This window comes from Lonchura striata, chromosome 20 (assembly GCF_050655825.1).
Source record: "Lonchura striata isolate lonStrDom1 chromosome 20, ASM5065582v1, whole genome shotgun sequence".
Taxonomy (NCBI): domain Eukaryota; kingdom Metazoa; phylum Chordata; class Aves; order Passeriformes; family Estrildidae; genus Lonchura; species Lonchura striata.
This window is the reverse complement of record NC_140722.1, coordinates 10397815-10423229: the sequence shown is the minus strand read 5'-3', so window position 1 is coordinate 10423229 and position 25415 is coordinate 10397815. Positions and strand designations below refer to the sequence as shown.

The 25415-nt window shown below is 41.7% G+C and overlaps 3 protein-coding genes across 5 annotated transcripts in view; 1 reads left to right on the top strand and 2 right to left on the bottom strand.

Moving 5' to 3' along the window:
- The window catches only part of COL9A3 (collagen type IX alpha 3 chain), a 34285-nt gene extending 31755 nt beyond the window's left edge, over positions 1–2530 (top strand). The window contains exons 30-32 of the mRNA XM_077787074.2: positions 300–482; positions 742–819; positions 1512–2530. Coding sequence (XP_077643200.2) covers positions 300–482; positions 742–819; positions 1512–1687 — 437 coding nt within the window. The 3' untranslated portion in view covers positions 1688–2530. The remainder of the gene's footprint in view (positions 1–299; positions 483–741; positions 820–1511) is intronic.
- Positions 2531–3379: 849 nt separating this feature from the next.
- On the bottom strand, positions 3380–8257 carry TCFL5 (transcription factor like 5). Its single transcript, XM_021553578.4, has 6 exons — positions 7396–8257; positions 6506–6692; positions 5801–5960; positions 4852–5092; positions 4296–4437; positions 3380–3630 (listed from the first exon to the last, which is right to left on the bottom strand). The coding sequence occupies exons 1-6, from the start codon at positions 8127–8129 to the stop codon at positions 3517–3519; spliced, it is 1578 nt and encodes a 525-aa protein (XP_021409253.3). The 5' UTR covers positions 8130–8257; the 3' UTR covers positions 3380–3516.
- A 2792-nt stretch (positions 8258–11049) lies between these two features.
- DIDO1 (death inducer-obliterator 1) overlaps positions 11050–25415 on the bottom strand; it is a 53047-nt gene continuing 38681 nt past the window's right edge. For all 3 annotated transcript variants that reach the window (XM_085558236.1, XM_021553577.3, XM_085558238.1), the window contains 6 exons: positions 25180–25315; positions 24500–25046; positions 23585–23738; positions 22510–22599; positions 21701–21896; positions 11050–16107 (listed from right to left, as the gene is read on the bottom strand). In XM_085558236.1, coding sequence (XP_085414362.1) covers positions 12764–16107; positions 21701–21896; positions 22510–22599; positions 23585–23738; positions 24500–25046; positions 25180–25315 — 4467 coding nt within the window. In that variant the 3' untranslated portion in view covers positions 11050–12763. The remainder of the gene's footprint in view (positions 16108–21700; positions 21897–22509; positions 22600–23584; positions 23739–24499; positions 25047–25179; positions 25316–25415) is intronic.

Below are 25415 nucleotides of genomic sequence, written 5' to 3'. Positions count from 1 at the left end.
CTGTTTTGCATTTGGAGGTTACATCCCCTGTTTGGGATGAGGTTAAACTCCGAAAGTTTTTTTCAGAAAATTATTTAAGTGTCATTTGTTAGAATACTTGACATCCTTTTAAGTGGTTTTAGAAACAGGAATAATCAACCCTGCAGATTTATGATTAATATCTCCATCTTTGGAGATGTAAAAAGCCCCAAAAAGCTACAGGTGAGCTGAAAGGACAGATGCAGTGTTCCCTCCTGCCAGGAAGTTCTGCCTAAGGAAAGAGTGCAAATGGAGATGCAGTGTTTGATTGTGTTTTTCAGAGCAAATTGCACAGTTGGCTGCTAACCTGAGGAAGCCCTTGGCTCCTGGAATGCCAGGACGGCCTGGCCCAGCCGGGCCCCCAGGCCCTCCTGGAACCACGGGGAGTGTTGGGCATCCTGGTCCTCGTGGGCCCCCTGGATACAGAGGGCCAACAGGAGAGCTTGGTGATCCTGGACCCAGAGGCAAGTTAAGAGTGAAACAATTTGCTTCTCTTTTATGCCTACTGAAATAAATTGTGAACTGGTACTAAATTCAGCACTGGGGAGAAGCAATCAGGCCTTGGTGGAGCTCCGGGTGGAGTTGTGCATCTGGAGGGTGCTGTGTGAGCAAAGATCCTGCAGCATCCAGAGGATTTGTAGCTCCTCTTGCTCTCTCCCCTTGCTGTTGGTGGCTCCAGCTGCAGAGCACGGCTCAGTGTGGGAATTGTGTTTGTGATTGAAGGTGACACTGGTGAAAAGGGAGACAAAGGACCTGTTGGCCAAGGTATCGATGGGCCTGATGGTGACCAAGGACTGCAGGGTAAGTGTGGGGAATCAATTCAATGCTCCATGGCTGAAGGCTGAGGAGGGACAGCTCTGATGCTGATGGCAATAGATGATCATCACTAATTTAAGTGTGTGACAACTCTGAGGCTCTCCAGATTAAGGGAGAGGATGACACCTGCTTCCTGATGATTCATTTATTAAAAGATTCAATATTAACTTATGCAAATTAATATCTATTGGAAATTTGGAAGAATAGTCTTTATTCTGCTCACCTATTAAAGCAGCTTTTCTAACTGGGATTACACCTGTACAGTGAATAAATTGCAGGCACCAAAAGTAGGCTCTCCATTCACAGAATTTCATAAAGCCAAAATATTTACAACCATGTTATCGTAAATTCTTCCACAAAATCTATACCATAAAATTTAATAATATTTATACCTTGTTGTCTCAGAATCTTTCATAAAATAATTAATCCATGTTAATAAACTGTGAGATCACACAGCTAAAACATCCCTTCACCAAATTAGGGATAAAAAAATCCAAAGCACATACTCCAGATTCAGGGTAAATTTATTGAAAACACCTTGTACCCAACAGGCCATAACAAGTGTGATGTACAGACACTCAAAGTATATTAAGATCTCTAAAATCAACACATATATACAGATATTAAATAAAGAAAAGATGGAAACATTTCATGTATCTTTCCCCTCTCTTGTTTAGGACCACCTGGTGTGCCTGGGATTACTAAAAACGGCCGTGATGGTGCTCAGGGTGAACCCGGGCTGCCAGGGGATCCTGGGACTCCTGGGACTACTGGGGCTCAGGGAACTCCAGGAATATGTGACACGTCGGCTTGCATGGGAGCTGTTGCAGCATCAACTTCCAAAAAATCATAAACCAACAGTACAAGAAGTGAAGAAGTGACTGAATATTTAAATAAACAGTGCATTGTAAGAAAAAAGAATCCTTCTAGTGCTAAAAGGACAGATGCTCCTTCTATTCTATTAAGTGGAGACTTTGACACAGTTCTATGAAAAAGAATGCATCAGATGAAAACTTTAATTAAAAGATGCTTTATGACTATCTTTTCCTCCCCCCAATTATTTCCCAGAATTTTTACTGCTAAACAACCTCACCTTTCCTTCCTCCCTTTGCTCAAGAGACCTGCAAGAGGAAGCATTGCTCCTTGGTACCATCACCCCCCCTGTACTAAAGATCACGAGTTTTTCCTAAGAAAGTTTGGGCCTTTTCCACTGAATTCCTTGGTGCTGCTCCCACTGACTTCAGTCCTGCAGGTTTGTGCACTCAGACACGTTGTTAAGACACTCAGGCACCAAGCTGCCTCTTCCATCAGTGGAAATCAGGCATTTCAATATCCTGTATTTTAACATCTGAACCTTCTGGCCTAAGGAATGACCATTGCTTGAGTCTGTGCTGCCAGCTAGAAATTTTCAGATTGCAACTCAAATATTTGCCAAGACTAGTAAACAGTAATCCTCTTGCAAGCAAATTCTGCAAAAGGAGTAATGTAAATATTTTAATTTCCAGGGAAGAATTTTTGCATATTTCCATATGATAACGAAGGAAATGAAGTAACAACATTTTCATGACCTCTACTTCAGCTATTTGCACAGTAATTGTGATGGAACCCCACCTAAGAAAGGATGCTCTTTTAAAGTCCAGCCAAAACCACCTGTATGAACTGTTGTAAAAATAAAAGGAGATTTTTTTTAACCTTTTCTTTGTGATGTTGTAAGTGTCATTATACAAATCAAATTAACTTGGCTAAACTCCATTTTCCAGAACTGGTTTTACTAGGATTGTTTGGACATAAATTGCTCCAAAATTGTTCTTATCCGTGATTTAAACCAGTATTAATTTTGGTAGAACTTTTTATACTTCAAAACTTGCTAGCATCATCTATTAAAAAAAAAAATTATAAAACCCTTTCAGGTCACACACAGTTCTATTTCTGTCCTATATGCCAAAGCCTATGAAAGAAGCATCATATTTCTCTTTAAATATAAAAATAGTTTGTGCATTTAAATATCTACTGTTTAAAATGTATCACTTTTGGTCTAAAGCAACAACACAAGAACCTGTTGGACAGTTGTGTGGCACACACTAAAAATAGGACCGAATTTAAAAATGCCAACAGCATTGCACTACTCTTTGGAGCTAATTATGTTAAATATGTATGCAAATGCAAAATTCATAATACACACAGTTAAGAAACTATGCACTTGTCCAAATAACCAATACAATATTTACATTTTAAATGGAAAAATGGGCATTATGATATAGTAGCTTCAGTTTCTTTCTACACTGGCAGAAGGAGTTTGCATCTAGCCATTAAAATAAGAGGAAGATGAACGTTCTACAAGTCTTCCACTCTGTAGTGCATCATCTTCATAAAAGAAAATAAAAGCAAAGAATTAAATAAGACCTCAAAGCAGGACAAGCAAATTTTGTCTACCTAAAGGGTTAAAATACTTAGACATGACATTTTCTTGTAGCTTCTGGTCCCAAAGCCCCTTGAACAGGGCACTGATTCCCATTGCTGGTAGTTAACTTCCATTTTCATTTGCAATAGAGAATGTTTCCTTTAAATTTCTATTTATATATATTTACAAGTTACACTTTCAAATTCCTATTCAGCATGTAAATGGAAAGAATAAAACACAGTTTGGACTATTGCCCCACAATTCAGGGTGGGCAGGTCAGGCTATTTGGTCTCCATAGCTGTGCGGTTTTCCTGCGCTGGACACATTACACATGAGTCTGGTCTTCCAATTTTTAGTCTCCTGCCTGTTTTACCACAGAACACAGTCTCAAATTCCTGAAAAAAAAATCAAAATACAAAAGATAAATGTGGTATTTAATGTAGATACTTACTTGAGATGGATGCTTTTGTTTCATTAGGGCCTTCAACAGGAAGGAAGAGGGGTCATATCCATATCTAGACCAGCAGGTTTTCCAATACACACCCTCCCAAAATTCTTGGCAGAGCCAGAGCTACTCTGGAGCTGCCACTGCTGCTGAGGAGAATGGGAGCTGCTTCTAAGGCATGTAACCCTTTAACTCTTAGTGCTCGCCCACTCAATACAGTGTGGGCATGTAGCTGTGATCCCCCTCCCTGGACTACCTAGAAGCCTGTGAAAGAGGTAGAAAATAGAGAAAATGAAGGAGAAGAGGAATGATTGAAGATGACCTTAATTTCATATTGTTGTCCAAATAGATTCATGCTCAGGAATTGTGTAAATAAAAAAATTAATTTTAAAATCCAGTCTGAAAACAGTGACTGAGGACAGTCTGTAATTTCTCACTAGTGAACTCAAACAGCTGACAGAAATAAAAAATAAAAATTTAAAGGACTCTTCAAGGATATGATGGGTCCTTCACAAACAGCATCAAGCAGAAGGTTTGCATCTCAGTTATAGGCTATGACAGCTTTAAAATATTTCCCCTTTTTATCAAGACCAAAAATGAAAAGAGATTTCAAACCTGCTTCAGGGAGTCGCCGTGCCTTTCCTGAATGTACTTGAGGAATGCAGTTGTCCACTGCAGAGTTGTTGCCTTGTCAGTGTCAATGGTGCAGAAGGGAACGAGGAGATTGAGCTCATCACAACAAACCCGGATCCTGCGCCTGCAGGCAAATACCCAAGGTTATCAACCAGGGGCCAGAGGGAAGGGAAAAATACAGAAAACAGGAAGACAACTCACATGTGCAACCAGCCATGGACTTTGGGCACTGCTTTGTGTTTGCTACAAGCTTTGTGTATTAGTTTTGTTACACACAAGTCACCTTATCTTTATAGAATGGGTGAAATTTTTTGAACTCTCATGTTGTTTGTTTAGAGTGAAAATACAAAGGCAATCACAATGAAACAGATATTATATTTTCCTTCTAACAAACACCAAACCCTTACCTCCTGCACTGCTTTTTCTTGGAGCTAACACAAATTCTGTCAAGTTTACATTTACTCTGGATAATCGAGTACTGCAGTACCAGTATTTCAGCCTTCAAGAGGTGTTTCATGGCCCCTGCTCCCAGAATTACCTCCTGTCTCTCTCCAGGCGGTTGTGCCTTTCCCTTCTCTGGGCGCTTCCATCCTGGGAACCACTTTGTACCTGCACACTGGAGCTGGGCTGTGCTGACTGCCAAGGGCTCTGGGCAGCTGCAGTGCTCTGGTTGTTGTCCCGGGTGTTCCGAATCTCACCGAGAGGTTTGCGATCCATGTTTGAATCCAACAGATTTATTCGGCTGCAACTTCTGTTTATGGCTTGCTTGCATAAGGTGTCTTGTTGGAAAAATAAAAATAATTACCTATTTATTACTCTCCCACTAACCTGAAAATAGTGATCATGGAAAGTTCTTTTGGTGCTTTATTTATGTGGAGTAATCTTTGAAGCTTTACTGCCAGCCTACATTGATTCTAACAGCAAGACATGTCCTGCAGAAGACCTAAGGCACTTTTGCTATTCCTAAAATCCAAACAGCTTCTATTTTCTCAGAGAGCCCACTGAGATTGTGCCTGCCCTCCCTTGGTGAGCACTTGAGGCAGCCCTTAAAATGTTCTTCAGTTTGATACTGACTGGGTCTGCTGGATCAGCTTTGGGATCAATGTACCTCTCTGCCATGGGGTCTGGTGGTGTTTGGTCAAAGGCTGGACTCGATCTTGGAGGTCTTTTCCAACCTTTATGATATTAAAGAAACAAGCTGCTGACCCAAGGCCCAGATTTTCAAAGGTACTTTTTAACCTCAAGTCTCCTCATTTCAAGCCAGAGGTGCTAAACAATTTTGAAAGTACAGCTAAACTTATAGGTGTTGAACCTCCTTGGAGAAATCCAGCCCCATGTTGCCTATAGAACTTATTTGCCATAAGAACCCCACCTCCCACTTTCACTAAAATCATATTAATTCCAGAAAAGACACACATTCAGGAAAAAAAAAAAATCAGATTTGAAGACTAAGAGAAAACTAAGTGAAAATAAGATAAATGGTTTACCTCCAACTTTAATCCAAACTTCCTCAGGCAAAGCTTTATTTATAGTGCCTACTGTCTGTTTTGTGGATTCAGCTTCCTGATAGATAAAAGGGAATGTTTTGGGTATCCCAAGGTCTTGATGTTTGGCAGCTTCCAAAATAGTGCAAGATGTTCCACAGGTCTGTGAAAAAAAAAAAAAGGAAATACAGGACTATATACATTAGAACAAAATAGACTACTACTTTTATATCTTTCTGCTAGCTTCTTATATTACTTCTTCAGGCAGAATAAATCCCAAATACACACAACCATGGGGTTTTGACAGTGATGAATTTTGGGGATACCTCTGACATTTCTCAGTGACATGCTATCACTTTTGCTTCAGAGGTTCCTGCAAGTTGTGGTGGAGGAAATGCCTCTATCATCAAAATTAATTAGAAAGAAAGGAACTACAAAAAATTGTCTCTTGTCTTGCACAGATGAAACAGATTATAAACTGATAAACTCTAGGAAAAAAGAAATCTGATGGCCTACTGCTCTTTACTGGGACACACGTAATTACAAATGCCACAAAAGTGACTCAATTGTCTTAAAGATTAACACATAAATTGCATTACTGATCATTCTGATCATCCCTATTCAGCCATACTCTACCACAAACCTTCAGAATTCTACTACACCCAGGAAGTTAATACTGTCAGCATTGGAACTGGGCAGAGGAGTTACCTGTGCTTGGGAAGGATTAGCACTTCCAGCAGCAGAACATGCATTCATGGTAAAGAACGGGTAAGTAAATGGTAAGGAATGTGTGGCAGGTGCAGCCTTATTTTTCCCTAGTGCAGCACACCTGTTCCCTTGCTGGTGAAGAGGAACACCCACCACTTCTGAGGGCCGGCGTATCAATGTCACTAAACTTCAGACAAAAACAAACAAACACAGAAAACATACCAGGCTGACTGCTTGGAAATGAGTGCAGAAATAAAGTACAGCTACAAATAATCTAGAAACTATCACCAAGAAACCACTTTCATTTACTGTAAACAGAAATCACTGTTATTGCTGTATTGCCCACTTCAGGGGCCAAATAAAAGAAAAGAAAAACCAGCCAAGGAGGTATTTTATTCTGTGCAATAACAAGGTGCTTCACACCTCAATAAAACATTTTTGTCAGCACATTAAGATAGGTACAGGGTTAGGTTGTAAAACAATATTTTTGCTCCAGTTTTCCCCATAGTCAGGCCTCCACATTATAACCCGAATCTATCATTATTATTATTATTTTTATTATTATCAAAAATCTACTTTGCTTTTAGCAAGCTGCATATTAAAACTAGGTAATGTTCTGTCAACTTTATTTACAGTACATGTTATCAAGAATAAAGTTGTAAAGTAATTAATTTTGGAACCCCATGCTGTACCATTTATGTAATAAACAGAAGGGCCTAAGCTGAGCTCAGCAGAGTCGCAGCCATGTTTGATGGCACAGTTTAACAAAGCCCAGCCCATCTTTCTCATATATTAAAACAAGCACTATTCACAGGTTTCACTTAGCAAATCACTTTTGAACTACATGATACATACTTTAACAACATAAACCAAAAGTAATTGCAACACACTTGTTAAGAGTTACTCCAGATTCTTGGGGTTCTTGACATCTGGGGTTTTCTGTCGGGCTGCTGTTGAATCTGTCTTCCAACCGAGCTCTGACTGCAGGTTTAGATCTAACCTCTGGTGCCAGTGCCAAATTTTCAACAAATACGTTTTCCTTATTCTCCCCCAAGAAATTTTCACCCTGTTTAGCTTTTGCTACACTGCATCCCGAGACTTCTACAGAGCTACTGCTGTTGGGCGCTTTCTCTCTCTGGTTCGCGGGGAGGTTGGACTCGCTAAGTAACATCATCCTGAGCTCCTGCAAGTCAGCATAGCCCAGGTGCGGGTTAGAACTCAGCCAGTAGCTGTCACAAGGCAACCCTGACTGACAGGTCACTGGGCAGACCGACTGGTTCCCAGAGCTGTTGGATGAGCCCCCGTCCTGACTGGTGCTGGGGGAGGGCTGCTGCAGAGGGGGGTCTGCAGAGGGGCCAGGCGAGGAGAAAGTGCTGAGCCTGGCTTCCACTTCACCTTCGCTACTCTGCGCCTCCGTGTGCGAGCAAAGTATGTGCTGCAGCTGGGTGTACTCAATGTCCATCATCTCCACCAGGCTGGCCTCGGGGGTGGCGAAGCCAAGGTTTTGCTCACCAAAGGAACTGTCACTTGAGCCTGCAGGTCCGACAGCAACGGGAGCGGGGTCAGGAGCACTAGCTGGGCTCTGAGGAATGGTCTGAGGCTCCTCGGGGGCTGATCCTGACATGGCTACAGCAAACCTAATCAGTTACCAATGTCCCTTTCAACAGAAAACCATAAAACCTTCAACAATTGTCAGTACTATCCATTTAAAAAAAAAAAAGAAAAAAACAAACCCAAAGGCGGAAAAAAATTGCACTTAACACTGATTGGCGAGGTAACAGAGTGGGGAGCAAGCTGCTGCTGGCGGGGTACCTGACACCCTGACCACGTCTCCCCACCCCGGCTGAGCCCCTCCCTCCCCCTCCAGCACAGCTGCTCACGACAAACGGCCTTCACCTGTCCCCGGCCCGGCCTCGGCGGGGAGGCTGCGGGCACTCTGCGGCCTGGCACCCCCTGAGACAGCGCCCGGACGGCGGCGGGGCCGGGCGGGCCGGGCGGGGCCGGGCGGGGCCGGGCGGGGCCGGGCGGGCCGGGCGGGGCCGGGCGGGCCGGGCGGGGCCGGGCGGGAGGGGCGGGCCGGGCGGGCCGGGCGGGGCCGGGCGGGGCCGGGCGGGCCGGGGCGGGCCGGGCGGGAGGGGCGGGAGGGGACGCGCGGCCCCTCAGCCCGGCCGAGCGCTGCCCGAGCGCGCCGCGCGCCGCCGCCAACGGCCGCGCGTAACCGCCGCCCGCGCGCCCCGCCCGGCCCGGCCCCTCAGGGCTGCGAGTGACCCAGAGCGGAGCCCCGGCCGGGCAAAGGCGGCGGGGGTGTGAGAACGTAAAGGAGGAGAAAGTGTGGCTGCGGTGTGTGTTTGCAGGCGTACTTCAGGTTCTGGACACACGGTTTATGGTTTGAGCTGATTTGAGGTTCTCGGCTGGGTAGCCGCTGTTACGCCAGATTTTGATTAATTAAACCGATTGCCTGGTGAGCCTACGGCTGAACTCTGCTCCTCGGCTTTGTCGCTAACGGAAAGCTCACGGAGAGCAACGGGCGGGCTCGGCTGCGCTGAGGGAACAGCCCAGCTGCGCCAACCGCAGCACAGCGACACGGGGCACGCAAACCGCGGCCCCTGGTGCCAGGGGGAACAGGCAATAAAACCGGCTGGGTTAACGGGATAAACAGCTGGGTTAACGGGATAAACAGCTGGGTTAACGGGATAAACAGCTGGGTTAGCGGGATGAACAGCTGGGTTAGCGGGATAAACCGGCTGGGTTAACGGGATAAACCGGCTGGGTTAACAGGATGAACCGGCTGGGTTAACGGGATGAACAGCTGGGTTAGCGGGATGAACAGCTGGGTTAGCGGGATGAACAGCTGGGTTAACGGGATAAACCGGCTGGGTTAACGGGATAAACCGGCTGGGTTAACGGGATGAACCAGCTGGGTTAACGGGATGAACCGGCTGGGTTAACGGGATGAACAGCTGGGTTAGCGGGATGAACAGCTGGGTTAACGGGATGAACCGGCTGGGTTAACGGGATGAACAGCTGGGTTAGCGGGATGAACAGCTGGGTTAACGGGATAAACAGCTGGGTTAGCGGGATAAACAGCTGGGTTAACGGGATGAACAGCTGGGTTAACGGGATGAACATCTGGGTTAGTGGGATGAACAGCTGGGTTAACGGGATAAACTGGCTGGGTTAACAGGATGAACCAGCTGGGTTAACGGGATGAACCGGCTGGGTTAACGGGATGAACAGCTGGGTTAACGGGATAAACAGCTGGGTTAACGGGATGAACAGCTGGGTTAACGGGATAAACCGGTTGGGTTAACGGGATGAACAGCTGGGTTAACGGGATAAACAGCTGGGTTAACGGGATGAACAGCTGGGTTAGCGGGATGAACAGCTGGGTTAGCGGGATGAACAGCTGGGTTAACGGGAATCGCTTGTCATTCCTTCCCCACGAGCCCGCCCAGGCAGCGAGGGGTCCCGGCCCATCCCGCCCCGGGGCACGGATGGGGAAGCCGAGAGGAACAAATGTCCCAAGTGTGCGCCGACAGTTCCATGAAATGCAGCCGCAGTCCGACGGTCTCACTCGTGACTTCCCTCTAGACACAAACCCTGCAGCTTCAAAAGAGGTTTTGTGCGCACTGAACTCAATACACACTTTGCTACTTCTCTAATCTTCTTCCACACTGCCCTTTACAATGCTGACAGTTGGAATAGTACAGCCTTTTATAGAAATAATATTTCTGCTTATATTGTTCTAGATTTTGCAGGGGTTTTTACAAAAAAAAATTATCAAAATACTCTTAGTATAAACACAGACAAGAGCTCAAAATAGCGAGTTCTTTCATGCTGATCAAAAGTTTGGACAAAGCCAGAAAATTGTTTTTCTTGCAATGCAAGACAATCATTCAGTACCAATTTTATTCTCTGTAAATTGAGTTAACTTGTTGATTCCAGCCTGGCTTTTACTGCCTGCGGCCGTGGAGGATACAGGAACCCTGCAAAAATCCAACTCCAGATGATTGTTAACTACATAAAGCTGTGGTTTAACAAAGTCACTGGAGCCTATGCTGTTGCTTTTTTTGTCACTTGATCTCTGGGAGGATGGATTTACTGATCCTAAAGCACAAACAGGTCCCCCAAACTACTAAAGGAGAATTTCCTAAAAGCCACACACCCATTTCATAAAAAATGTAAAACCAAGAAAATCATAAATGGTGTGACCTGAATTAATACTTTTTCTTTTCTTCAGAATTTTTGATGTAAAATTTTTTTAATTTCAAGCATTCTGATGCAAATTAAAAAAAAAAAAAAACACCAACAACAACAAAAAAAACACCCTTAAAAATAAATTAGGAGATGGCTCAGAACTGAGAAAAGAATTATTAGCACAGATTTTTGCTATTTTTAGAGGGCCTGCAATCACACACTGGTTGGCTGTGACATCCTGCAAAATGTCTGTCATTAAACTATGAGGAAACAAAACCTGTGTGCCATCAGTCTCTTGTGGTTTGTTGAGAAATAGCAAAATGTAGAAAATAATATACACATACACATTTAGGAAATGGACAACAGCTCTCTGTAGGTGTTTATTCTACTTACAGTAACAAAAACCTGTGAAGTCCCATATTTTAATGTACAATTATATATTTTGCCATATAAAATACAATTTACAGAAATTTCTATCAAGTAAACCTAAACAAACACAGATTTTGCATACTTCGATGTATGTCTTTAAATTAGAAACATGTCATTAAGGAAAAAAATCTTACACCGTAGTTGATGTTTGCATTTTATATGATTTCTTTGCACATTACCGTTTTCCCTTAGGTTCAGGACACAGATGATCATTTCATCCAGCAAATCCTGGATGTACAAGGACCTCAAGGATGCACCAATGTGACTGTGGTGACACACACTCTACCTGTAATATAGTCCTCAAGATGCAAAATGTTTACAGGAATCTTAATTTTACATTTCCAAATGTATCTTAGCAAAATACCAAAATATTTACCCAGCGGTCAATTTACACATTCAAATAAACTAGTGGGGGTTTATTTCACACTTTAGAATTACATGCTTGAGGACTACATGGGAAGTAGCAATGTGATGTATTTCACCATGAAAAATGTCCCTCTTCAATTACAACATGATGTACCACCATAATTTAAACTTCAATGCAGCTGTGTCTTTTTCAGTGGAGAGTTTTATATACACTGCCAGCCTAAGTAGGGCCTAACAAAAGAACAGTATCATTTATTTTTCAAGAGCCCTTTTAGAATGAAAGAGCACTTCTATAATAAAAGTTCAATCACACTGGGACATTTCTTAAATCTGTGGGAAAATTCTACAAAATCTAAACAAAACCGAAAAATGCTCCACTAAACCAGTTCAACGGAAGTAACAGATTTAGTGGCCTATTTAACCAAATGCTCTTCCCTTCCTTTGGTTTACCACTTTTCAAAATAAATGTCTGATGCTTCTGTAAGTTTTGCTGGTTATAAAGGTGCTACTCTTGCATTTTCTTTAATGACAGGCTTGTAAATATGGGATATTTAAAACCCCATGAAAAAGAACTAATTATGACTTGTTTCTTTGCTGTACATTTAACAGATGGATTCCAGACCCAAAATACATGTATATAAAAGGAAGATAGTGCACTTTAAGCTTATAACATTCCATTTTCAAACCCTTCATCAGTCACAAGAAATTATTAACACTGTTCTTTTGCAGCCTTTTCCTAAACAATGACCCTTCCATTGTAAAAGAAACATGACACCAACATTTTTAGTGTGTGCTGTAGGAACAATTTTGACACCAAAATATCACGTAAAGGTATGGCTCCTCAGGTCTGGATTAAATTCTCCTATAAAATTACAATTCAAGTTACTGGAAAACATAACTTTATAATCTTAAAAAGCAATATGCTCTTCTTAGATTTTTTCCATTTCTGTACTGTAAATGGAAACTTTAAGATAAAGATGCAAGTAGAAAAAACAAAATTTCAGTACAGGTAACATCATGAATTTTTATAAGAAAAACTTTATGCACAAAATGCAGCAAGTGAAAGTCCAGTATGTTCTTGCTTTTCATCTATCTGATTATTTTCATTCACAGTTGTTCAAAAATTGCTTATTTGTCAGTACATCGGGTAAGGCTAGTTTTACAACAGAATTTTTTAAAAGGTGAGAAAATGTACAGTATTTACAGATGTGCAGTCCTTGCTGTGTTGCTGAAGTGTATTATTTGTGGGAAGTATCAGTCACAGTTCTATGACTGATTGCTGGAAGATGAAGCTTCAGTTTCCACTGGTTTCTGAGTTTCCTTCAGTGTTTCTGGCTTTGTCTCTTTACCAGTTTCCTTACTCTTACTCCTATCTTTGCGATCTTTCCCTCTGTCCCTGTCGCGATCTCGATCTCTGTCTCGATCCCTGTCCTTTTCCCGGCTTCGATCCCGGTCCCTGTCTTTCTCTCTGTCGCGATCCCTGTCTCTGCTTCTCGATCGCTCTCTATCACGTCTTCTGTAAGAGTCCCTCTCTCTGTTTCTTGTCCTGTCTCGGTCTCTGCTTCTCTCCCAGTCCTTACCTCGCTCTGAATCCTTGTCTCTATCTTTGTTTTGGCTCCTATCTCTGTTTTTATCCCATTCCTTCTCTCTGTGTCTCTCCCAGTCCCTGTCTCTGTTCCAGTTTCTGCCACGGTCTCTTTCCCAAGGTCTGCCGTGTTCTCGATCTCTTCGTCTTTCCTCAAAGCCTCTACCTTGGCGATTATCTGCTTGTTGAAGCTCTTGCTGATCCAAACCCTTATCTTTATTTCCTCCCTCATATCTCTGCCTCCCTTCAAATGTCTGGCCTCTATAGTCAGGGTTTTTGCCTTCTCGGAAGTCAGATGTGGGCCACTGTCCTTCCGACTCAGGTCCTTGTCCAGACATTGATGCAGATGGTCCACCTTCTTCCCACATGTCTTTTCTGTGAGTTGGTGGATGGCTTGGAAGGTCCAGGAGCGGTCTTGGGGGTGGTTTCATACCTTGTGGTGACTGACCCTGGTAATGAAATCTAGAAGGAGGCTCATCTTCATCCGGAAACATTGGAGGTGTGCCTCCTCTTGGTCCTCCAAACTGATGTGGTCCTGGGCCTCTCTGGTTGGAAAATCTGGGTGGTGGGCTCCCTCTTCGTTCTTCATATGGCTGTGGTAAAAGTCCCCTTGGACCAGGCATATGATTTGGAGCTGGACCTCTCTGCCCTTCAAATTGATTTGCGTGAGGTCCTCTTGGTCCCCCAAAATGACCTGGGGCTGGACCTCTTGGCCCTCCAAACTGAGGGCCTCCTCTCTGTCCCTTAAACTGACCTGGAGGGGGTCGTCTTTGACCTCCAAAAGGAAAAGGTCCTCTGTTTCCCATAAACTGGGGGGAATCTGGTCCTTCAAACTGTCCTGGAGGCCCCATCATTTCATCATATTGGGAATCTGAGAATTCCATTTGTTCCATGTGAGGTTCCCTATGATCTTCAAAATGAGATGGTGACATTCCTCTTGGACCACCATGATAAGGAGCAGGGCCCCTATTATCACCAAAAAGAGGTGGTCCATGCTGTGCAGAAAATAAGGAAGGAATGGGACCTTTCTGACCTCCAAATCTTCCAGACTGAGGTCCTCTTTGCCCATCATTGTTTGGAAAACCATGCTCTTCAGAGAACTGTGGTGCTGGCCCTCTAAAATTAGGTCCATGAGGTCCTCCAGGTGCATTGAGCATCATTGGAGGTCCCCCTTTCTGCCCAGACATAGAAAACGCTCGGTTTTCTTCAAAGTGCTGTGAGGGAGGTCCACCCTCACTCTGAGCTGGTGCAGATTCAGTTTGTTCTACAAACTGATGAGACTGAGGATTTCTTTGTTCATCATACTGCACTGACGAAAGACCCATCTCTGGTTCAAAGTGTCCAGCTGCCTTTTCCTGCTGAGGAAACATCGTATTTGAAAAGGAATCCCTTCCCATTGCTTCCTTTGACTCATTTGACCATGACACTTGATGCATATCTTGCAAAGATGGGCTGTCATTTGATGTGGAGAAATTAGGCTGAAAAGATGTACTTGGTGGGGTTGGAAGCAGCACTTTACGTACAGGTTTGGAAGCAGAAGGATCTCCAGAAGCTGTTTGATTCAAGTTTTCCAAAGTAACTTGAATGGTGTGTTCAAATTTGCTATTAGATGTCTCTTTCTGGGCCACCGTAGATGTCTGTTCACTTGAAACCCAATTATCTGCAGTAAAACCAGGCTGAGTAGTGGAAATTAAAGCATTATCTTCCTTACCAAGTGAAGTCTGCAAAGCATTTGGAAAACTTGGTGGAGCGACTTCTCTTGTGGACATCTCATTCTGTACTGCCTGTGGCTTTATTCGAGAGTCAGCGCTGTCATTCTCTGTCACCATCCTTCGAGCCTGTCGAGGATCTCTGTTCTGCCTTGGGTCACAGCTCTGGTTTAAAACCTGTGCTTGCTGATTTAAAGATGAAGGTAAATCTACTTTTTGTGTAGCTTGTTGGTCCTGATGGAATAATTCAGGCTTCATTAGGGAAGCTTTTGCTGGTGGAGGTGACATTAAAGCATCAGACACTGAAAAGTGAGCCATTGAAACACCAACAGCTGCTCTTTGTTGTCTGAGGGCTTCTTCTTGTTCCTCTAGCTGCCTTTTCTGTTCTTCTATTTGCTTGTTTAATTCTTCTAACATTTTTTGCTGTTCTACCAAGGAGGAGGATGCAGATAAATCAGACACAAATGAAGCAGACGCTTCTGAAGAATTGCTTTTACTGTCTGTATACATTTTGTTGGGTAAATCATCAACAGTAACTTTTGCTTCTTCCAAGATAGTTTCATCCTCTGGATCATAGGCCTCATCCTCTAGTTCTGCTGTAGTAGATGGCTTTTCCACACTGTAGCGTTTGTCACTTTCACCAGTCTGCATTTCAAAGGCTTTCTCTGGACCATATTCTTCCTCAGGATCATAAGGTCTGTCATCCTCCTCCTCCTCTATGGCTTTGTCCTTGGACATCTGCCCAAACTGCTGCACAATGGGATCTAACAGAGGAACCGCTGACATCCCACTATCTGCCGCAGCTTGACTTTCCTGACTGGAAGACTGAACAGTTCCAGAATCCTTGGCAAGGGGCTCAAAAGTTTTCTTTTTCCCAAAGAGGGTCTGCAGGATGTGCTCGAGAGGCGTGGAGGTTTTTGAGGATGAGGAGTGCGTGGCAGTGCTGCTTGCAGGAGCAGCTGTTGAAACCGGTGGGGTCACAGTAGCCATGGGGCCACTTTTAATGGACGACAGTATTTTTAATACTGAAGGTGTCACTGCCGAGGTGTCTGGAATGGGAAGCGGGGGTGGAGGTGGAGGAGGAGATCCAGGTGGTGTTGTACTCATGGTGGAGTCTCCTGAATAAAGTGTGTATTTTGGAGTTTTCTTCTCTTGTGAAGCTGGAGGCCCTTTAGAGAACAGGGATGGTTCGGCTTCCTCATGTGTTTGAATTCTGCTTCGCTTCTCCTCTATTTTTTCTGTCTCAGTGGCAGGACGTTTCCCTTTCTGACAGATAACCAACCCAAGGATCAAATTTGGCCGAGATGATTCAAGACCTGAAAGAGAACACAAAGATTGTATATGTAAAAATCTGGTTTTTAATGATGCTTTCAATAGAAACCTATTATTTTACTAAGTGGCAGGTACAAACGTCATAAAGGTAACAGTTTTCTAAGTTCCATCAGACCTATTAGCAATTTTCATTAGTCCACATAGCATATGCATTTGTATTTCTTACTTTTTGTATGTATTTATGCATAAATTGAAAAGTTTAAATTCCTTCCTCAAGATTTTTAATAAAGGACTGCAGCACCAGGCATCATTGTTAAAGTGTTTCTGCAGAAGTTCAACCCCAAGCAAGCTGTTATTTTTGTATCTTTACATTGTTCCTACTGTTCAACTACCCCCACCTCTCCTCCTGAAAAAGCAAATATTTACATTTAGTTTGCAAACATACAGAGACACTGAAAAGTGAGAAAAAACTTGGACTAAACATTGTTATGTGTCATATAATCTGTACTAAAAGTCCACATTGACACCAATCTGTAAATATTTTGCCTGTCTTCAAGCTAAACAAACACCAATAAATGGCAAAAAAGATCACATCAAACAGCGTTTGGAAACAGCGTAAAGATGGTAATTACTCCCAGTTTGTTGTGGTTTTTTCCAGCCAGATATTATTTAAAGAGGCGAGAGAAGCAGGGAAACTGTGGATGTCCCAGACAAGCCCAGGAGAGGTGTTTGGTTGGGCCAGTGCCTGGTATGGGGGTGAGAAGGCCTTGGGAGCTGCCGGGGATGGGGGGGGTGTCAGGCCTTGATAGGTCAGTAAAAAACACCATGAACAGAACTGCTCCTTTTGGAAGAGCTTCAGACTTGAAGGAGAAGTATGTCCAGAAATGATAAGAAAGTTTCAGATAAAGAGGAAAAATGCAAAGGTCTGTAGGCCTGTGTGCTGTATTTTTGACTCTTACATGCACAGTCCCACTGGCAGATAAACATGCCTAGAATGAAGGGCAGGGATTAAATCCTTTAACATACAGTGATGGCAAATGTAGAAATCTTTTAACTTCTGGACCAAATGGTCTTTAAAAGACTCTCATTTAAGGACCACTGCCCTCCATGTATGTGCCACTAGTTACGATTTCTATTTAGCAGGGAAGCAGCAATACAGAAACATAAAATAGCCTATGAAATAAAAGATAATACTCATTGTGGATAAATGGTAATGTGAGAGGTCTGACTTATGTTGACCCTTCTATTCAAGAGCCCATAAGTAGGAAGTTTTTATATATAAGTTTTTCTCCTTGTTACACCAACTTCTCACTGAGCAACAATTTTAAATATCTAATTATTAGCACGAAAAACCTTTTCATACCAACACGACCTCCAAACCCCCCAGTAGCAGATACATTCCATTAGCAAACCTCATCACACATACATTAATCTGGTGAAACAACTCAGAAGTTTTACTGGGACTCCTAAATTTACCATCTAGAGAGGAAAACACATCAGCTGTTTTCCTAAATTTATGTTAATGAATAACAACTCCCCAGCTGGTGGGTGTTGACCAGTGCAGAGCATCTCACAATCAGGAGTTCACCCAGAAACTGCCAGTAGGCATTTGTTGTTCTGCTGTTGTTAAATGTTTTGATTACCAAATTTCATGCAGAGACTTGTGATTTATGCGATTAGTCACAATGAATTTCAAACACTGAATAACTGAAATAAACAGGTGTCAAATATCCATCAGGCAGGATATCTAATAAACAGTAATTACTGAGATATCAGGTTTGAATTCCTGTAAGAAACAGAAATCAAATCACTAATTAAAACAGGGTAACATTTTAATACACTTTCAAGGCAAAAAATTCCAGCAGCAAGTTAAGAGCATTAGTTATAAATTATCATGTTTAGAATTTAGTCATCATAGAATAAATCCATTAAAATGTTTCATTTTGATACTGGAATTTTACACAAATATTAGACATTTTGCCCAAGCTGACTTCTACACTCACTCAGTTCTGAGAGATTAAATACTGCATGATTCCTTCAATGAAGACACATGGTCAGAGCAGCTTTCAAAGGCCACAGCCCCATTCTATCTCAATATCCATAAATAAGTTAAGTGCCTAATTTTAGGAACAACAGAATGTTGACTGCAGTCTGCCACTACTGCTAAATGACTGCCTTTCACAAACACAGGTTTTAAAAGTGCTGCAAGCTGTGCTGGCAGAGTTAGTAGTTTTCAGTGCTAAATTATTTATAACAGTTATTATTCTATTATGCATTTGAAATCCCCAGTCTGGTTTTATTGAGTTACTTCCTGTAACTAAAGCAAATAAAATAGGATCTACTAAATACTAATATTGAATTAATACTATTTTCCTTGGCTTTAAATATATTTCTTCATTAGATCAAGTTTACCATATTTATAAGCTGTATACTGGCCCCATCTTTCCCCATTAGCAGCAGCTGGTAAAAGCTGACCTGCACTGCTCAAAACACAGCTTCTGCCCATCCCTGAGAGACCCAAGGGAGGGACTAAGCACACCTGTGGTGAATTTTAAACTGCAGAGACCAACACAAGACTCTGTCTGTATCTTATCAATGCCATTTCAATATTTGTCCCAATTAATCATGAGAGCAACTGACAACTGTCATCAGATTTGTGCCCCCTTAATTCAGAGCTACAGCTGGCTCCCAGCACTGTGACACTGCTCCACGTTCAGGCTCCTTTGCTGAGTGGAACTGACTGGCACAGAAACTCGGGTTTGTAATGCCACATTCCTCCACTGCTGCTGCTTTTCCTAATGAAATCTGCTCAGCTGAACACAACAAACTCCATTCACAGTTCAGGTAAAATTTTGGTGCATTTGTTTTTTTAAAACCATTCCAGCAGCATGAGGAGATTTCATGCCTTTCTATTTTATTAAAACTCACAGTCCCTATAAAAAACTACCAAAAGACATACCAGCATTTGTGGAATCTTTGCTGATACGTATATGTCTGTTTTATTAAAATTCAGCTACATAAGATAGTTGTTACATTCCCATCACCACTAAATCCCTTAAAAAATCACTTTCTATCAGTAACTAAGTCTGATTATAGTACTTTTACAACTGGAAGTGGTGTGTATGTGAAACAGAGAACTGAATTCACATACCGTAAGCCACTGAGAAAGGACAGTGCAGAAGAGCCCATAGCACATAAAATCTGGTAATAAATATCTGAGTTAATATAAATCAGGATAACCCTCCATTTTCCTGTGTTTTTAAGCCACCCACATCAAAGTTTTCTGCAGATCTTCTAGGTACTAGCGCAGTCCTCAGTTGTGCTCCAAATCCAATCCATCAGAAAACAGGAGAAATTCCTAATCCACACGTGCCTGATACAGCTGGAAAATCTTCTAACTAGGATTTCTGGAGTGGCAGGGCTTGATTGTCCTCTCCCTCCTCCCCCCTCAGCTCATATTTATCTAAATATGACAGACCATCCAAAGGCAATGCTTTTCCAGGCCTTGCTAGACTCTATTGGAAGGCACACGATTAAATTTAAGGAGACAATGACCACGTTCCACAAAATATTTTTATTGATTGTGAAAGAAAGAAAACACAGTAAATTCCATCAGATGTCATTAAAAAGGTGTGGATTACATGCTGTGGTTTTCATACATATACAAAACAAGAGGAACAGCTTACCTGATTCTTTTCACTCACTTTTAAAACACAACACAGCTTAGCACGTCTGAGATAAAGGCTGCCACAGGAGTTTCCAACAAGTGTTAGCTGATGGCAGAACTCTTTAGTGAATCTTCTATGAAACTGTCCCATCTCATGGCCTGCCTGCCGTTGGAACCTTGTTTCTGCTAACCTTTAACCTACTTGGCCTACAACTATTTCTGTCAATTTGAAAACCTGCATTATAATATTTGCCTCCATGAACACCTGCAGATGAGACCTGAACTTGTTCTGAGCAACTCCTTCCAGTTTTGAAATACTTGTGCACTTGAAACTCGGCAAAACCAGTCTGACATTAAAAATATCTCTTATTAACAGTAAAGTTTGGCTATATTTGCCAGCCTTCAATCCAAGGTAAAAGAGTTTCATTTGAAATGAAGCCCATAATGTAGAAGTTAAAAAAGTGTAAAACAGAAAGCTGGTATTTCCACAGGAATGCAAGCAGCAACAATTAGATAAACGGAGTTATTTATCAGACCAGCAGCAGACATTTATAGCAGCTTCAATGGCCAGTCCCATCCTTGTGCTACTGCCCAAAAAGGATGGTATTTCTTTACTTCTGCCTTGAAAAGCCAGTCCATGAATTAAGATTCTTTGCCTACATCCCTGTGCCAAGGTCTTTTGTATATGGTCTTTTCAATTCTTGGCTATGAAATGGGATTAAATTTTTTCCTAGCTTTCAAAAATACAGTAAATTACAGACTCTGGAGTACTGAGATTCAACAATCCTAGTTATCCAGTAATTTAGACAGCAACTATCCTGCCTCTTTAGTTATTGCCTAAAAACAATCACCTAGTCTGTGTACTGTTCAAGGACAGATAGAAGAGATTTGAAGTGTATGAGAAAAATCTTGTCTGGGGATGCAGTACAAGCCCTCAGCCATCTCATGGAGGAAGAGACAGCACTTAACTCATGATGTTCCATTTGTTGAACACCTGTCCCAGCCACTGTTGCTCCTGCATTAAGCTCTGAGAATGCTTTATTGAGTTTTGTGCTACACTTGTGTCTGAGGGGCAGAGCTCACTCAGTCCCCCAGAAAGGTGAGCTCCTGTTGTTGTTCCATACCTACCATGCAGTGCCAGCCATGGCCATGACAATGGAGTTCTGCCTTCAGTGCAGCCTGCAGCTCTTCAGCTTCCCAACTTGGTATTTGCTATAAAACTTACATCCTTTTTGGAAACTAAGCATATGCTTCTCCTTATCCTTAGATGAAGATGGCTCCAAATTTTGTAGAAGGGTGTTTCACAGCTGAATTAATTCTCATGTTCAACATGGGGCAAACTGACCAAACATCATTACAGCTAATTTTTTTTATCTAAAGATAGAAGAATCTAAGCCTAAGGAATGGGTCCCTTTCTCCCCAAAGGACTGATTTTCTGAAGTCAGTGATTTGACTAGAGTTTGATCCAAGTAGAACAGAAGATTTCAAACACCTCGTGCCCCACACTGCATGGGCAGTGACAATGTAGTGGAAGCATCAGAAATGTTACCTGTGTCTTCACTCTGACTTCTTGATGCCTCTGTGGGATAAGTTTCCTGCTTGAATTAAGTGATGGTGAACAGCTTGTACAGGTCTAGGGTTTGTGAATGTAGGAGTTGCTGATAAGAGGGTGGGAGTTTTTTCTGGTTTTTTTTTTTTTTTTTTTTTTTTTTTTTAAATATAATGGCTGTTCCACATCCTTGACTTTACATGTAAACTCATTCTCCTAAGAGCATCTTGTTGGAAAGACTGAAGTTTGGACAATTTTATCTTAGAGTTTGATTTCCAGTTTTTCCCTAATTATGTACTTCAAAATTGGTATTATATAAAAGATTTAACTAATGATTACATTAAATATTCAAAATCTGTCTCAGATTGCCTTTTGTCTTGTGATTTTACCTAGCATTGAACCTCCCCTGTTTTGTGCTTACCTGGTCCCTCAAAGGGCAAGAGTTTGGAAGGAATTGGGTCCTTAGAACTCAGGGGGATCAGGTAGAGATCCTTGACATGTCTGTTGTTATTAGCTACAACACCAAAACGACCACGACTGCTAAAATAGGAGTAGAGAGAGATATAGGCAACTTCTTCTTCTTCTGTTGCAGGATGGAAACGAATCAAACACAATTCCTGGAATACAAAAGCAAAGTGGAAAAATTCAACCTGCAACATACCAGCAAATGAAATGGTAAAGGACAAATTCCAGAGGTAAAATAAACTGCACATTTATCACTCCAACTATGCCTTCAGGATAACACTCTAGATTTAAGAGACTACTGCTGTTCAATTTGCAACATTAAAACAGAATTATGTTTGTCATTTTCAGAAACACAAATTACTTGTGTATCTTATTTCAAACTGAACAGCTTGAGGCTCAAATGAAAAAGAAATGGAAAATTCTTAGTTTCATGTTTTTCTCTATAATGTCTATAATTTTTTCACCTCTGAAGTGGTTTTAATACTAAAATATTAATATTTCTTTAATATTTGAATTTCAATCTCCAATATTTCAGTTAGTAAATAGTTTGAAGATTTAATTACTGTGCAGGAAGAGAGATCAAGGTTTACAGCTTAATAAACACATTACTAAAATAAATAAAAAATTTCAAATAAGTTGTTTAGGTAGTTTTCCATGCGTGATCTATGTCAGCATTTGTTGTTTACTACCCTGTATTATAAAAAGTTGTCATTTTACATTGTTGTCTATTTCTTCTGGGTTTTGCAAAGGATTTTAAGTGAATACCTTAGAAAGCGAAGATTTGAGTTTGCCAACATAATCCCAGACTGTCTTCGGTGAGATCCTCCCACCAATGTGAATTGTGTCAGGTAAATCCTAAACAAGAAGCATTACATGGTAGAGTGAGAAAAACCAAAAATTAAACCCAAAAAAGGTAGTGCATGTTGCCCCATCCCAGTAGCCCAGTGGATAGTTAAATTTTAGTAGACTTTTGTACATGCTTTTAAATTCAGACAGGCCATTCCTAAATTTGGAGGTATTTATGGCCTGTGACCCAAAGGCCCACAAGATACATGGAACAGGTACACACCCCAAACAGGGAGAGCAACAACACATCAAATAGTCCTGTATACCCATTACTGGCATTTATAGGAAAACTATAATATGTATATATATTGGTTTTTATAGAGAAGCTGCTATCTGAAATACAGCTTTTCTCCACATCTGCAGAGACCCCAAATCACTTGAATTCTGGTGAAATTCCTGCTATGAGGACAGTGAAAATCATTTCAGCAAAAGCAGTATTCCAAAGAACAAGCAAGCCTACTAAGTCCTAAACCATACATTTATGTTTGAAAATTCCTAAGTCACCTAAAAGGCCCTTGAAAGAAAAAAAGAGAAAGAAAAACCTTTCTACTGTCTCAGTATTTGCATGTATACCCTCTCAGAACAGTATCATCCAACTGGTTTTACTTGAAAGTTAGTAACAAGGATGATACTTTTCAAAAACAGCTGAACAAAATTTTCTAACAGATCACATCAGTGACCCATCCAGCTTGAGAACAGAACAAGGCACACACTTTAAAACACTGGCTCCTAAACAAGGAAGCTGATCTAAGGCCATTATCCCATGTTAGATCCTAACATATGTATAAACACGTTGAAAGACATTAGAATTCTTCACAGATTTGTAAGGAATTTTTAAAAGGCTGAAGTTTTTTTCTTGAGCTACTTTTCCTATTACTAGAAAGATGTCATTTATCACTGCTACAGTTCTAATGTAACTCTATAAACACACAGTGCCTCCAGCCTTTCTATCACCAGGAACTGCAGCACAGACCCATTCCAGACACACACACACCTCACTAAGATAATCAAAGCACCCGGAGACTGGATAGGCTTTAGTGACAAATTTGGCCACACTCTGCATGTTAATAAATCCTTTCCAAATGGTGTTGAGACGGGAGAGAAAGAGGGAAGTGTCGCTGTCCTGAGGTGAGCGAGGCTCTGCAGCACTGCAAAACAAATCCAAACAGAAAGGTTACAGAATGCCAGTGAGGATGGGTCCTTTATTTTAAATTTTCTTCCCTCCTCCTATTGATCTGATACTTTCTTTCGAATAAGTAACAAAATTTTTACTAGATGGTTCGTTAATGTTTTCCATCAACTTGGTACTAGTCAAAAAATCAAGGAATAGCAGAAAATAAACTTGTACCTGCAGACAGGCAAAGAGATGCCAAAAGGTACAACTTTTATAAAACCAATTATAGACTTGTCATTAATTAAGTAATCAATATCCTTGCAAAAGAATATACTCAGCAGTATTTATTTTTACTATTCTGTATATTCAGGATGTGGAATAAATCCACTTCCTTTCAAGATGACCAATTGGTTAATTTAAATTTGTATTTAGATTCAAGAGTATTTTAATACAGGATGAAAATGCACCTCTCCTATGCATTGTCTTCCTAGATATTAATGTATATTAAGACCTCTAAGTCTGCATGACACCCTCGAGTTTTATTTCTCTGCTGGAACACTGAAGAATCTTTGTTGATACTCTGTGCATCTTGTTGATGCATACACTGATACTCTGAAAACTTTACCAGCTAGAGAAAGTAAATAAAGAGAGATGGTATTTTAAAACGTGAATCAGGCTCCCTGAACTTTAAACCTCAAGAAGCCTTTTGGTTGAAGGAAAGGGAACAGGATATGGGACACATGGGAATCTGCAGAGAGCCACAGGAGGGATGTGGCAGCTGCTGAGGATACGCACTTGATGTTGGGTGACTGATGAACTGCCAGGTATCTGGTATCTGGTGAGGAAGAGGGTTTGGTTAATATTGATTTGGGGGCAGCCATAACTGATTTGGAAGTTTCCTGTTTGGTTTCCCCCGTGGAGACTTTGTCAGCTGCGGGCCCAGGATGCAGGGCCGGTGTCACAGTCCCAGAGGAGCTGCTCATGGCTGTCCTGGGGTCTCTGCCAGAAACTGTCACAGTTGTGACAACAGGGCCAGCACAGGAGGCAGCGAGAGCAGACACCTCTTCAGGTACAGCAGAGTCTGTGCTGTTCTCGCTCTGGCTTGTAGGAATGGAAATTCCTTCTGTGGCTGGCTGGGAAACCGTTTCTGCTGCTGGTTCAACATCAATGTCCATTGCATCATCAGCGACAGGCTCTTTGTCAGGCTCTGCTGCTGGGGCTGCTGCAGGACTCTCATACTTGGCCTGCACTTCTGGCTTGGATTTCGACTCCACCTTCTTAGCAGAAGCCCCTGACTTCACCTTCTTAGCTGGTATCTCATCTTCTGATGCTGAAATCTGACCTATAGATTTATATCAAGCACTTCTGATTAGTATTTAATAGTAGTTTGGAGCAACTATTTAAAAAAAACAAATAAACAACACTTAAGTAACAGCTCTTTTACTTTGCCCAAGGTCAGCATTGTCAATAAATACCTGTACAGATTTTACAGTTCAGGTCAAAAAGATGGGCTCGATGCTGACTTGTTGTATCCTTCAACATGCTGCTAAAAACGTCTAGAGAAGGAGGACTGTTCAAATTGGGTGCAGCTCGCGTTGATTCCTGCTGTTCCTAAAAGTGATTGAGCACAAAAAAAATTACAGTTTATCATTAACTTCAACAATAAAAAATACTCTGACAGCTGTTAATTCAGTTTTTTAAAAGACTGCAT

What these genes read in the sequence shown, in the direction of transcription:
- TCFL5 (XM_021553578.4), bottom strand. Translation starts at nt 8,129, where the DNA reads ATGTCAGGATCAGCCCCCGAGGAGCCTCAGACCATTCCTCAGAGCCCA. An exon ending in TCTGGAGTAACTCTTAACAA is followed by an intron (nt 6,693 to 7,395) that starts GTGTGTTGCAAT and finishes TTTTGTCTGAAG; the next exon opens with TTTAGTGACATTGATACGCC. An exon ending in CTAATCCTTCCCAAGCACAG is followed by an intron (nt 5,961 to 6,505) that starts GTAACTCCTCTG and finishes TTTTTTTCACAG; the next exon opens with ACCTGTGGAACATCTTGCAC.